The sequence below is a fragment of the Nicotiana tomentosiformis genome, chromosome 8 (genome assembly GCF_000390325.3).
Source record: "Nicotiana tomentosiformis chromosome 8, ASM39032v3, whole genome shotgun sequence".
NCBI classification, from domain to species: domain Eukaryota; kingdom Viridiplantae; phylum Streptophyta; class Magnoliopsida; order Solanales; family Solanaceae; genus Nicotiana; species Nicotiana tomentosiformis.
Genome location: NC_090819.1, coordinates 94,770,163 through 94,784,750, shown reverse-complemented (window position 1 = coordinate 94,784,750; position 14,588 = coordinate 94,770,163). Strand labels below are relative to the sequence as shown.

General features: G+C 38.1%; 1 protein-coding gene across 1 annotated transcript; it reads right to left on the bottom strand.

Annotated features, from left to right (window-relative positions):
- Window positions 1-6,094: 6,094 nt before the first annotated feature.
- LOC104088301 (uncharacterized) lies at window positions 6,095-12,418 on the bottom strand. The gene is made up of 9 exons (XM_009592956.4): window positions 12,255-12,418; window positions 11,338-11,418; window positions 10,050-10,099; window positions 8,683-8,760; window positions 8,470-8,527; window positions 8,263-8,312; window positions 7,904-8,012; window positions 7,757-7,818; window positions 6,095-6,303 (listed from the first exon to the last, which is right to left on the bottom strand). Exons 1-9 carry the CDS (start codon window positions 12,336-12,338, stop codon window positions 6,261-6,263), a joined length of 615 nt encoding a protein of 204 aa, XP_009591251.1. The 5' UTR covers window positions 12,339-12,418; the 3' UTR covers window positions 6,095-6,260.
- Window positions 12,419-14,588: the final 2,170 nt, after the last annotated feature.

Sequence of the window (14,588 nt, the reverse complement as noted above, 5' to 3'; positions counted from 1 at the left end):
GTTGATCCTTGAGGAGTCCCACAGTTCCCGGTATTCTATTCATCCGGGCGCCGCCAAGATGTATCAAGACTTGAGGCAACATTATTGGTGGAGGCGAATAAAGAAGGACATAGTTGCCTATGTATCTCGGTGCCTAAATTGCCAGCAGGTAAAGTGTGAGCATCAGAGACCTGGTGGTTTACTTCAGAGGTTAGATATCCCTGAGTGGAAGTGGGAACGTATCACTATGGACTTTGTTGTTGGACTCCCACAGACTCAGAGGAAGTTCAATGCAGTTTGGGTCATTGTGGACAGGCTGACTAAGTCAGCACATTTCATTCTTGTGGCAGTTACCTATTCCTCGGAGCGGTTGCCAGAGATTTATATTCGTGAGATCGTCCGTCTTCACGGTGTGCCGTGTCTCTCATTTCTGATCGAGGTACGCAGTTTACCTCGTACTTTTGGAGGGTAGTTCAGCGTGAGTTAGGTACGCGGGTTGAGTTGAGCACAGCATTTCATCCTCAGACGGACGGACAGTCCGAGCGTATTATTCAGATCTTAGAGGATATGCTCAGCGCCTGTGTTATTGACTTTGGAGGTTCTTGGGATCAGTTTTTGCCGTTAGCAGAGTTTTCCTACAATAACAGCTACCAATTGAGCATTCAGATGGCTCCCTATGAGGCATTATATGGTAGGCGGTGTTGGTCGCCAGTTGGGTAGTTCAAGATGGGAGAGGCTCGGTTGTTGGGCACAGACTTAGTACATGATGCCTTGGATAAGGTCAAGATTATTTAGGATCGACTTTGCACACCTCAGTCCAGGCAGAAGAGTTATGCCGATCGTAGAGTTTGTGATGTTGCATTCATCGTCGGAGAGAGAGTGTTACTTCGGGTATCACCCATGAAGGGTGTAATGAGGTTCGAAAAGAAGGGCAAGTTGAGCCCTAGGTATATCAGACCTTTTGAGATTCTGGAGAGAGTGGGAGAGATGGCTTACAGGCTTGTGTTACCACCTAGTTTAGCAGTTGTTCATCCGGTATTCCATGTGTCCATGCTTCGAAAGTATCACGGCGATACGTCCCACGTGTTAGATTTCAGCTCTGTCCAGTTAGACAAGGATTTGACTTACGAGGAGGAGCCGGTGGCAATTCTAGCCCGACAAGTTCGCCAGTTGAGATCAAAGAGTTACCCTTCAGTTCAAGTGCAGTGGAGAGGTCAGCCTATTGAGGCAACTACTTGGGAGTCCGAGTCTGATATGCAGAGTAGATATCCCCACCTTTTCACCAGCCCAGGTACTTTTCTATGTCCGTTCGAGGACGAACGATTGTTTTAGAGGTAGAGATTGTGATGACCCAAAAGGTCATCTTATGTTTTAGAACTCGAATCTGCGCTCTTAAGCCTTAAAAATCTCATTTTTACCTTCCACAATTTGCGTGCGCAATCCCGGCAGGTTTGCGAAAAGCTTTTATGTTAAAAACTAATGAAAATAAGAATTTTTGCCTTAAAAGTTGATTTTAGTTGACATCGGTCAACATTTTTTGTAAACGGGACCGAATCCGTATTTTGATGGTCCCAATAGGTCCATATCGAATTATGGGACCTAGGCGTATGCCCGGAATTGAATTCGGAGGTCCCTACCTCAAGTTATGAATTTTTTATGAAAATTAAAAGTCTGAAAATTGATTATTTTTAAGAATTGATTGATATTTGGCATTGTTAGTACCGGGTCCGTATTTTGGTTCCGGAGCCCGGTATAGGTTCATTATGATATTTAAGAGATGTGTGTGAAATTTGGTGAGAAACGGAGTTGATTTGACGTGATTCGGACGTCCAATTGAGAAAATAGAAATTTTAAAGTATTCTTGAGAATTTCATTTGATTTGGTACTAAATTCGTAGTTCTAGGTGTTATTTTGGTGATTTGATCGCACGAGCAAGTTCGTATGATATTTTTAGACTTGCGTGCATATTTGGTTTGGAGCCCCGAGGGTTCGGACGAGTTTTGGATAGGTTACAGAGTGATTTGGACTTAGAAAAATAGTTGGTGTGCTTCAGTTGTGTTGCAGGCCTCAGACCTCGCAAATACGAGGTCAGGGTTGGCATTTGCGATCACTGATGAGGTCGCATTTGCGAACTTCTAATCGCAAATGCGAAGAGAAGCCGGGTCAGCCTGTGTTCGGAATTGCGAACTTTTCTTCGTATTTGCGAAGGGAGTCTGGGAGGGGTATAGATCGCAAATGCGATCTTTTGTACGCATTTGCGAGGTTAGTGATCGCAATTGCGACACTTTCCTCGCATTTGCGAAGGGCAGCTGAAGGATTCGCAATTGCGATAGCCCCTTCGCAAATGCAACGTCTGTAGCTGAATAAAATGACTTTTGGACGGGAATTTTCATTATTTCCCAAATTTTCAAGACCTAAAACCGTAAGAGGCGATTTTCCAAAGACCAAATCTTTCCCAAATCATAGGTAAGTGATTCTTAACTCTTTTCTTTCAGTTTTTTACATCTTATAACAAGATTTCAACCTAGAATCTAGATTTTTTATGGTGAAATTAGTATTTTTGGGTAGAACTTAGGAATTTCGAAATTTGAGGATTTAGACCTCAATTTGAGGTCGGATTCCGAAACTAATTATATATTAGAACTCGGGGGTGAATGGGTAAATGGAATTTAGTCCGAACCTCGGATTTTAACCAAGCGGGCCCGGGGTCAATTTTTTACTTTTTGGAGAAAAATTTAGGAAATCTAAATTTATGCAATGTAATTGATTCCTTTAGCAAAATTTAATATTATTGAGTCATTTTTGAATAGATATGAGTGGTTTGGAGGTCAATTCCAAAGGAAAAGTTGTGATTGAGAATTAAGTGGCCTTAAGAGCAAGGTAAGTATTGTGTCTAACCCTGACTTGAGGGAATTAGGAACCTTAGATTACTTGCTAAGTGAAATTCATGCGAGCGGCGTATATGTGAGGTGACGAGTACTTATGCGCCGCCAATGTACCAGTTTTTCATGTTTCTCAGTTTTTCTTATATTGTCTCAACCCTATGCCTAATTGCGATGTGTTATACTAGTGTTGTTCAATTTATCGTTCTCATCATGTTTACGGATTTTCTGGTGATAATTGAGTTTTTATTTCAAGTTGAGATTGATGTTATGGAACCAAATGTTGAGGTAAGGTTTGTACTTGCTATTCTATCTCCCTATTGATATTTATGCATTGCATTATAGTAAGGGAGAGTGTTAATGCACGAAGGGTGATGCCGTGCCATATTGTGAGTGTTAATGCACGAAGGGTGATGCCGTGCCATATTGTGAGTGTTAATGCACGAAGGGTGATGCCGTGCCATATTATAAGTGTTAATGCACGAAGGGTGATGTCGTGCCATGATATGAGAGTTAATGCACGAAGGGTGATGCCGTGCCGTTTCTATTGATTTTTATGATGAGATTGAGAGTAAAAGCACGAAGGGTGATGTCGTGCATTTTTTCCTTATTGTATTCACTATTCATATTGATTCATGGTATATTGACTGCTCCAGTGATCATTCTGTTGTAGTTTTTTATCTTGTATTCCCCTCACTATGTTTCCCTCCCGACATTTTCTGTTTAGTTCTTCATTTCTATTATTTTTATATACACTATTAAATTGTACAGGTTAATTTGTAGGTGTCTTGCCTTAGCCTCGTCACTACTTCGTCGAGGTTAGGCTCGACACTTACCAGTACATGAGGTCGGTTGTACTGATACTGCACTCTGCACTTTCTGTGCAGATTTTGATACCGCTCGGGTTGATCGAGATTCTGCTATTGGTTCGCTGTCCGGAGACTCAAGGTAGATCTGTCGACGTTCACAGACCTTGAAGTCTCCGCCTATCTTTTCTGTTCTACTGTTTCTTTTATTCAGACGGTTGTATTTCTTTCTAACTATTACTTATAGCAAATTCTAGAATGCTCGTGAATTGCGACTCCAGATCCCGGTGGTAGTAGTTAATACATATTTATGATATTCCGCACTTATTATATTTCATCTTAGTTAATTATTGTTAATTACTGAATGGAAATAAGGAATTGGTTAATGATTCTCTAACGTTGGATGGCCTAGCAAGTGAAATGTTAGGCGCCATCACGGTCCCGTCGGTAAAAAATTTCGGGTCGTGACAGTGCTGCATCTTTAAATGGATGCATGTGGTTCCATAGCAGGCAATGTTGATCAGCGATAGTGGTACATCCTCTTCCCAACAGACTTGGTGAACCCCACTTCATCCCGGGGTCATGTATTGTATCTTTTGTTCATATTATTATCACGTTTAAGGTATAACCGAATTGTGTTTTGATCTCTTGTTCCACTCGAATCATAAGAATGTGTATCTTGAAACTTAAAAATGATGTAACCAATTAGACGTTTTAGTATTGTATATATGATCTTCCTACTGTCTAATTAATGAAATCTTGTTTTCTCTTGATCATGGGTGAGTTAGGTAGAAAGTATCTAACAGGCTTGCTCGACCGGGTTCACTCAGTTGAGCGCCGGTCGCGCTCCCCGAGGTTGGGGCATAACAAGTTGCCAATCAATAATCTTATAAAACACATACACACGATAATGATGTAAAGTAGTATGATCAACAAGTTTACGTCGTAATCTTCCAGAGTTAGCATATGGCTTATCAAAATTGGGTATCAGAATATTATGTCTGATACAAAATGTAGATGCTTTATTTTTAAGTAGATCCCATCCATCAACTCTTAACTTTTGAAGCCTTTTGTTTCCTACTTCAATAAGTATCATAACATTAGCAATATCTTGCTCCTTTTTGTGAAGCGATATATTATTAAGATCATATGTGATTCCCAAAATATCTTTCATAAAATGCAACATGAAAGCAACCTCAAACGCTTGGCAACTTCTAAGATATCATGCGACCTTAGCTCTTTCATCTAAAGTAATTGCATCTTCAACAAGAGTATCAAGTACATCAACAATAGAGTCAAACAAAAGTATAAAATTTCCAAACTACTTGTAGTGAGATCCCCAACGAGTGTCCCCGGCTCTAACAAGACCAAGCTCTTGATTCAAGCCTCTACCTGTTTCTAGCTGAAATTGAATCAGATTTAGAGTTAGTGTAAAATTTCACGGGCATCCGACAATAACGCAACAGTCTAGCAAGGCAAAAAGTAAGGGATGGTCTTTTGTTTCTCTCCTCTGTGTTTCTTCTTTCTATTTTGACAAAGTTAGGTTTGGGTCTAGTAAAGAGCTTTTAGAATTTTTTATTAAGTAGCGTTCAATTAAATAATGATCTTTAATATTTGTTTATTGAAAAATTAAAAAAGAAAAAGAAAGTCAAAGGTTGGCTGGGATTTGGAAAAGAACGACACTTCTACTTTGGAAAGGAAAACGTGGATCTGAAAGTTACACTTATATTGCTTCTTGAAAATATTAAAATATAAAACAAATGGGTTGTACCAAAAGCTTGCATTGAGCTTCCAACCTACCATCAGTGGAACATTTTGCACACCCTTCACCACGGGGCTACATCACACAGTTGTGTCAAGGGTGTGCAAGCTATTGTATATATTAAAATAGAGCAACATTTTACTTATATACACAGTGGATTTTTCCGGCGAATGATGTGCGCCTGACCACCCTTGAAGCATTGTAGCTCCGCCACTGAATATAAAGGTGGAATGACAGCACAAAATTACTCTTCATGCATATGCATGGAGAAGCACAGGTCGGATGGAGTTTTCAAGCACTGAATCGCAGGAAAGATGCACCAAACAAAAAAAGGAACTCACTATACCCAGCTAGGCTCCAAAAGGTACATAAATTTTGCAATGATAAATTATGAGGTTAGTGCCCACTGCCCCATAACCATCTGCTTAAGCTACCGATGATTTGCACCACGAAAGCCCAAGAATCTACTCTAATATCAGCATTTTCCTGATAAGTGCAAATGCAGACTAAAGCTTTCGTTGGCACAATAAAGCAACAGAAACTGGAAACCTTTAAAGGCAAGAATGACACCTGAAACCCATTTCTGGCATCCGATTCTGAGAAGTACGACAAATCTCAAAGCTCGAATGAGTGTAGATATGGCACCCTTCTTGTGGAAGGTGATATGTCACAAGTAATAAGTGATTATCCACTGTATCGTGTTAACAGGAAGAAGTAAATGCACTTTTCAGTAAATTATCTAATGATTCCTGGGTATATTTTGAGTACAGGTTCTATCAGTATACAGAAGAAAGAAAGCACTCTACAAAAGAGAGCTGCCTAAAGCACAACTTATTCCACACGTGAAAGGCCTCCGCCGCCCTCAGCTCGAGTCCTGCACACATATATACCATCATTTAGTTGACTAATGGACAACATAAAAATGCAAAAGGGAGCTAAAGCCAAATTAGAGGAATGTAGTAATGGGCCGGAGGGGGTGTAAGGGAGGTGCCTAATTGCACCAGAAAGGAAAGAAGCTGCAGCCTGACTTTACATGTATACATGGTGGACGGGTTGACAATAGTGGATAAGTATATTGCACCAAACAGCATATACGTTGCTCCAAGGAAATAGATCATAGCATCAAACAACCTTTTTTTTTTTTTACGTAAGTGGTGTATGGGTCAACTTGTGTGCACCTCGCGACTATTCTACCGGTGCATGCTACCTCCCACCAGCTTTGCCCACCGAGGCTTTAAGACATATGGAAAGAAATCACCTAGTGTTTTTGCCTCCGGGGATTTGAACCTGAAACCTCATGTTCTTCCCCACTATATTGACCGCTAGACTACATCCTTGTGTGCCGAGCATCATACATTTTTAAGCATCAATACCTCTATGCTGAACTTACTCAAATTATGTGGCGGAGAACTCCAAAAATCAAGTTTTCTTGCAACATCGTATACATTCCAATAATATATAAAAAATAGAAAAGTTCTACTAGTATGTATACAAGTGCTTTAAACTCTTTAAATTTAATGTAATGTTTTTTTTTTTGGTTTTTGAAAAGTAACGTAAAAATTCATCAGGGAGAAACATGAGGCTAGGGGCTATGCTAGTCAAAGAAAAAACTCAAGAGCGCTAGTACATTTTCCATTTAAAAGCTTAAACATCCCTGTTGTCTGCAGCCCAACAAAACATGTAACCGCCTCATGCATTTAGGATAAAGTACATTGGTACTCCCCAAGTTATTTCACTCTTCCTATTTTGGGATATCTCAAAATGTTTGACACCATCAACTAATAAAATTACTTTAGATAACTTGTACATGTTTCAAGAACTAAAATTTATTTAATAAATCATAGTTTAAATTTGATGTGATATTTTCTCCGCCCAACTTGCTTTTCAACTATTACTATAGTATATATTTGTTACTGAAATTAAAAAAACTGTTACTATAGTATTTTGTTCTACTACAAACTACTTTATATATTAAACAAGTCAAACAAATATTTCAACCTCCATGCTATCAAATAGTATTCCAAAGAATGGGATGGAGGGAGTATAAGATATCGGGGACTGCCAGCGTAAATTTTCTACTGATAATCTGCAAGCTAACTCGATTTGAATTTTCTCTAGTATTATACATGACGACTACCTGAACAAATTTGCTCGTAATCATCAATCTGCAACTTAATAATTCATATCCTACCAGAGAGTGAAGCCATTACAGGAATTCCGAGACATAACTAACGTTGATTTTGCATTTAAATTAAACTACCAAAGTAGGAATAACGCTGCAGAAACCCAACATACAATATCTTTCTAAAGGGTAAAGAGTAACTCACTTGTGATCAGAGGGGTTAGGTACAACCTCATAAACAATATTTGCAACAACGTCCCTCTTCATCTGTACAAAATTATTTCGGAAACGAGTTATGATAAATATCTGAAACCAGTGACCATGGAATTCAAACATTTTTCACTCTGGTTACCTGGGTGGCTTCTCCTTTCAAGCCAATATAATGTATTTGTGTTGCATCACCGCCAAAATTATCAGGGAAATGCAAGGTGATATTTCCCACACTCTGAAACCTAGAATACCTGAATAAATATTTACAGACAGCATGAGACAACCAAAATATACAGCCAGAATATAAGCAACCTTCTATAACAGTGATCTGAACAATTTGCTCCATGAAAATATCGGAAAATTTATATTATGTAAATTGCACTTATGAAATATAAATGCCAGTGTATGTGCATGCTTGTGCGGGAACAGTGTACAGAGTTGCAATTACAAAATTGCCATAAAGACCATGCAGCAGCAATGTTAAGGATAAAAGAAATATACCTTGTCTGGTACTCTAAAACTCCTTGCAAGTTTTCGGCTAAATCCCACTCCTTACAAGTAAAACAAGTATCAGCACAAGTGGTTGGGGTGGAGGAGGAAGTGTGTTTTAGGCATTAAAACTTTCAAAAGCTAACTTGAGATAATACCTGAACTGGACCTATCGAAAACAAAAGAAAGAATAAAAAGGTTACTCCTATATATAAGTACCTGAACTGGTTGCATAGATTGAGCATCTGAAAAATCAATGCCATCCCGATTGATGAACCTGGATTAATTGCAAGAGTGTATTAGGGCAGATAAAACTTCTAAGATACATGTTCAAGAGAATCATTATAAGTGGCAGCAGCCAGCAGCAGATTGAATGTGCTAGCTAAGAGAAAAGGGAACAGACAAAGCAAGAAGTGTTAATACTATACTCACGCTCTCATTTTAGCTGGACTTGTTCCATCAGCGCCGCCGACAATTGCTATGCTCTTGATTTTAACATCTGCTGTGAACCTATCATGATTGAGTTCAGCCAACGAATATAAGATGAATTGGATGGCCAAGAGAACAGCAATCAATATCTACAGACACAGTTTTCTGTTCTCAAACCACAATGAAGATAAACCACTTCGTGCTGCTATTTCTGCAACACGATCAACATGATTTGATAATACCTGATTTCAGCAATATCTAGTTGATGAATTAATTACTTTAGTGGTGGAAATTACAGCAAAGAAATTTGGAAAGTTATATTGTAATAGATCCTAAAATTTCTTATTCAAGCGCTAGCCAAAAGAATGAAAAAGGAGGCATCCAATCATCCATATTGTACTGGAAAGTTTCAGGTTCGGAAAGAACAACAATAACAACAACAAACCCAGGTTCGGAAAGAGAAACGGAAAAAATGCAGGAGAATCATTTAGACAAAAAAAGATGGAGAGGCAGAAAGAGGGGAATGGAGATAAACGGTGGTGAACAAAATGTTATGTTTCGTTTCCAAGTCCAAAATTGGGTGAAGACGCAGGAACTGAAGGACCTTCTAAATAAAAATTTATAATGCCAGAAAAGACCTTCAAATTTTTTGAAGGAGAAATAGTTCATCAAGGGAACTGATATCACATGAGACTCATTCCTTCCTTTTCTTTCACAATCAATCCAAAAGAAAAAGAAATATTACTCCTCTCCCCCCTCATCCCTCTTTCTGTTTACTCTTTTTCTTGACAATAGAACTAGAAACAACCTTATAAAGGTTCATCCTCTTATAATCAACATTTTTTTTTTGCCTTTGGCTTCATGTTCATCTTCCACAACTTCTAAACTTTGCAGCAATCAACCTCTCTAAAAAGATTTTTCCTTCATTATCCTCAAAGAGACGAGCTGCAACATGAATCAAAGTAAAACCTTTTCTTACAGCTCCTACTTTGTTAACTGGACCGGTTTATTATTTGAATGAGAACAAGTGAGAACAGTTGATTCAAACAAAGGACAGGAAGATACCTTAGGGGTGAAACAATCATCATTACGATATGTTCAACAAGAATGGAAAGGAGAATGAAAATCTTGTAAATAGGGAAACAAGTAAATTTCGGAAAAGCATCCAGAAAGTTAAATTTTTATATTCAAATTAAACAGATATTATGTCATTAGTATTGAACATTTGGGGGCGAGGGGCATTTTTGAAGGTGACTGAGAGACATGGAGGAAAAGGAATGTCAAAATGTGTCGGCGACAGGAACGCAGCCCATCAGAAACAAACCAGATGGCTGTGCAAAAGCAGAATAAATAACAAAGTTGGCACTTACGGAATGAAAACAATTAGTTCAGGATCACCTTCATTGCTTTCCAGGTGGCCCTGTATCAAAGAATAAGTCAAAGTATAAAGACATCCAACGAGAAATAAAAACGGATCAAATTTCGCGAAATAATGAGGTAAGTTCATCTATATACACAACTACTTATAAAAAAGAAGTTCATATCTTTATAGAAAAAAGTTAGCACCCTGTTGTCTTTCCTTAAACATTTGAAGAAAGACAACTGCTAATATCAGAAGTAATATCACAACCCAATGGGTATTCCTGAGTAATCTCTTTTTACCAAGTTGAATGTTAGCAAAATAGTCAATGGTATCGCTTTTGATGCAACAACAAGACAGTTACTTGTAACAAGTGGGTGTGTTGGCCGGTTAATTGGTCACATTTTATTCCTTAAAGGCTAAAATTGGTATTAGTCTGGATACAGCACATCATTCTATTACATCTAATAGTTATACTTTATCAAGTCAATGAAAAACTTTAAAGTGCCCTTGCTCCAAAGAAAAATTAACAAAGAACCCTAGAGAAAGCTATTAAGGTTACCTGCGAAGAGAAAAAACTTTGCTACCATTTGGTTAAAGTGTCTCACAAGTACTTGAAGGAATCAATTTAAAAATCTGCTTTTGGATATTGAAGGGAGTTACATAAAAGGAGTTCTCTTTCTGGGGAAGAAGAATGTTGGATAACTTAAAAGTTACAAGCATCGGCTTTAATGCATATGACATTATACAACTTTTATTTATTTGCAGACAACTTGTCTTCCTTTCCTGGTAGACTTCACCATCTTGTTGATATAACTTTATATTCTTACCAGGGTTTTATATAGAACTAAAACAAAGTAGAGTCCTTGAGTATGCAAAAATAATAATCAATCGGGATGACAATATAGATGTATGTGAGACTATGATGCTTTTAATTACACCGACATTTATTATTAATGTCAAAATTAATAAGGTGAAGAAAGATTTTCCATGTCAAGCAAACACCGGCATCTAGCAGCACTTACACCATAATTTTCAAAAAATAATACTTCGTTAAAAGAACTTTGTTCCCTTTTTTTTCCCCTATGCAATAGTAGGTTTAAGAGATATATTCAATTCCAAGAAGCACCAAGCATAAAATGTGTGTTCTTTTGAACAAGAAGACTAAGATAAGAAGACTATTGAACCTATTGAATCTCGGACAAACTGAATAATCACTACAGACTACATAATATCACGGAGAGAAAAGGTTAAGGGATTATTTGGTCTAGATCAAGCCATTTTTGGTCTGAGATTACCTCCGAAGTATTCAAACGCTGCTCCCATGGTTTAAAAACGGATTTGACACTTCCTCTGACAGCCTCGTTCAAAGCAGACACCTTTTGGCACCACAAAAAAGTTAAAGTATAAGGAACTTGAAGAAGCTAATAAATATATGCACAAGTTAATCTGAGCATGTGCAATTCTAGGATCACAATTCTGAAGTTTACATCCATCTCTAACGTGGGAACCACCAATCAAAAAGCCCCTGGCATTTTGATTTAAAATATATTCCAAAATCAACACTAACTTCTCTCACAACTTTCGCTGTCCTTAGAATTTAGCTCAATGAGTTTGCAATTAGAATATGGATGATCAATTTGCCTAGTCAATAAAAGAAACAACAGCATATCAAATTTCTTATTGGAGCTTTAGTGACACTATTTCTAGAACTATTCAGGCTCATTAGAGCTGAAATTCGCAACTACACTAAGTTTTCTAACTCCACTCGCACCGTCTTCTCAATTTTATCAAGATATAGAGCTTATCACAACAAAAGTCAGCACCTCTAGCTCGAAATGGAGCAGCCCTTACTATAGAACTGACTGACAGTTAAAAGTTCCAACAATATTTAAAAAAAAGGTTCTTTATTACAGTAGTAATACTCAAAAACCCCACCCCATTTCCAACCTGGTAACAACCTAAAGGACGGCTGATACTATAACCAAGAAACCCAAAACACTAGCAGTTTTAATTTGTTGTATAAAATAATCAAATTGCAGTTCAATCAAGAATCAACAAATCATTCGACCCCAAGTTGCCAAAATAGTTCGCGTAAGTGGGTTCATCCAGTATTTGATAAATGATATTAATCCAGCAGGAATCTTTATCACTGAAGTCTAATCTACAAGAAAACACACACACACACACACTAAAAGAACATAAGGAAGAGAACCTTAGAAAGGTCAATATGCTTGAAGAGAGACCAATCGGAGGAACAGTTATGGTCGGCGCAATCGTGATCGTGCAGGCAAGCCATCCTTTGAGCGCTATGTATTTCTTTGTGCTTCTCTATTGCCAAGATTGGTGCTTATTGTTTCATAATGTATTATATTATGTAAGTACTGTATTGTATTATATCCTTATATAAATATAATATTTGGATCAATTGTATTATTTATAGTTGTTAAATAATATTTTTGTAGTTTGATTTGAATATATGGTACTCTGACCGATAAGTTTACTAAAATACCCTCAATTATTTAAATATTAAATTTATCAATAATTACACATAAAAATAATTTAAGAAAACTCTTTTCTACTAATTTATCACCAAATATGTCTTAAACATAGATTAAACAATTAAATTCATACAAATTCTAACAAAATTAGCAATTTTAGGTTGAAGTTGGAAGCGGCATAAGTTGTTAAAAAAAAAAGGGACGAAGACAAAGTAGGTTATAGGTGGGAGATTTGGAGTTAAAATTTTTTTTTTTAAAAAAAGTAAACAGTAAAATAGAATTATGGAGTAATAAGTGGGCATAATTGAAAAGAAAAATAGGAAACAATCCCACCACACCAAATCCGTTGTTTCAAAAATGGGACTTTTCATTGTTCCGGAATAATGAATTTAACATTACAATACAACTAATTTTAATGAAACAATCAAAACAAATATTGTTTTGAGATAACAATACAGTACGATACAATGAGTAACAACCATCCAAACAAGCTGTAAAACTGAGGAAGATAATAGGTTGTTTGGCCAATTGAGAAGTGCTTTTGAAAAAAAGTAGTTGAACCAGTTTCTGTTTGGCTAATCACTCTGAAAATCATTTTTGAGCAATAATTTGTGTTTGGCCAAACTTTTCAAAAAGTGTTTTTAAGTATCAAATTACGAGTAAGGTGTAACGACCCGACTGGTCGTTTTGAGCCCTAGCACGTCGTTCGGTGGTTTGAGGCCATGGGTAGCTTCACTTCGGGTATTATGACTTGTACGCGTGGTCGGAATTAGATTTCGGGAAGTTCGGAGTTGATTTGGAAAGAAAATTCTCATTTCGAAAGCTTTAAATTGGAAGAATTTAACTAAGGTTGTATTTTTGAGCAAACGACATCGGAATCGGGATTTGAAGGTTCCAACAGGTTCGTATGATGATTTTGGATTTGGGCGTATGTGCGGAACGGGTTTTGGATGACCCGGGAGCGGTTCAGCGCCTATTGTGGAAGTTAGCATTTTGGAAGAATTTCATAAATTTGGGTAGAAGTACATGCCAATGTTATCGATGTCCGTTCAGGATTCTGACTTTGGGAATAACTCCTTATAGTGATTCTGGTATTGGGATCACGTCCAGATGTGGATTGGGAGGTCTATAGGTCATTTGGCGAAAGTTAGAAATTTGAAGATTTTGGAGAAGTTGGACCGGAAGTGGACTTTTTGATATCGGGGTCGGATTTCGATTCCGGGGGTTGGAATAGGTCCGTAATGTCAAATGTGACTTGTGTGCAAAATTTGAGGTCAATCGGACGTGATTTAATATGTTTCGGCATCGAATATAGAAGTTTAAAATTCTAAAGTTCATTAAGCTTGGAATGGGGTGCGATTCATGAATTCGACGTTGTTTGATGTGATTTGAAGGCTCGACTAAATTCGTAATGTGTTTTGGGACGTGTTGGTATAATTGGTTAAGGTCCCGAGGGCCCTGGGTGGATTTCGGGTGGTTAACGGATCGAAATTGAAATTTGAAGAAGGGCTGAAGCAGCTCAGCATATGGTGTAACCGCACCTGCGTGAAGAGGCCCGCGGGTGCGAGCCCGCAGGTGCGGGAAAATGGCTCGCAGAAGCGGAAGGGGCAGGCTGCTGAGAACCACAGGAACGGAAAGATTTGCGCACCTACGAAGGCGCATGTGCGAAGAGAGCAACGCAGGAGCAGACGCGCAGATGCGCCGCATGGAGCGCAGGTGCGAAAATATTAGGCCGAGCTGGAGCCGCACCTGCGATGGAATTTCTGCAGGCGCGGGACCGCAGATGCGACCAAGGCACCGCAAGTGCGGAAGTCGAGGTTGGGTAGTGTCTTCTTTAAAGTGAGGGTTTGGATCTATCTCATTTCATTTTCGCCCATGGGAGCCGATTTTGGAGCACATTGGAGTGCCATCTTCATCAATTATAATGGGGTAAGTGTTTTCTTCACAATTTTGAGTTAAATACATGAGTTTATATGGATTTGAATATGGGAATTAGTAGAAATTGGGGCTTGGGTGGAAAAACCTAGAATCTTGTATATTTGAATTTT

Coding starts and splice junctions, on each gene's coding strand:
- LOC104088301 (XM_009592956.4), bottom strand. CDS start 12,338: ATGGCTTGCCTGCACGATCACGATTGCGCCGACCATAACTGTTCCTCC. Junction 8,013..8,262: donor GTTTTAGAGTACCAGACAAG/GTATATTTCTTT, acceptor ATATTTATTCAG/GTATTCTAGGTTTCAGAGTG. Junction 6,304..7,756: donor CCTAACCCCTCTGATCACAA/GTGAGTTACTCT, acceptor ATATGTGTGCAG/GACTCGAGCTGAGGGCGGCG.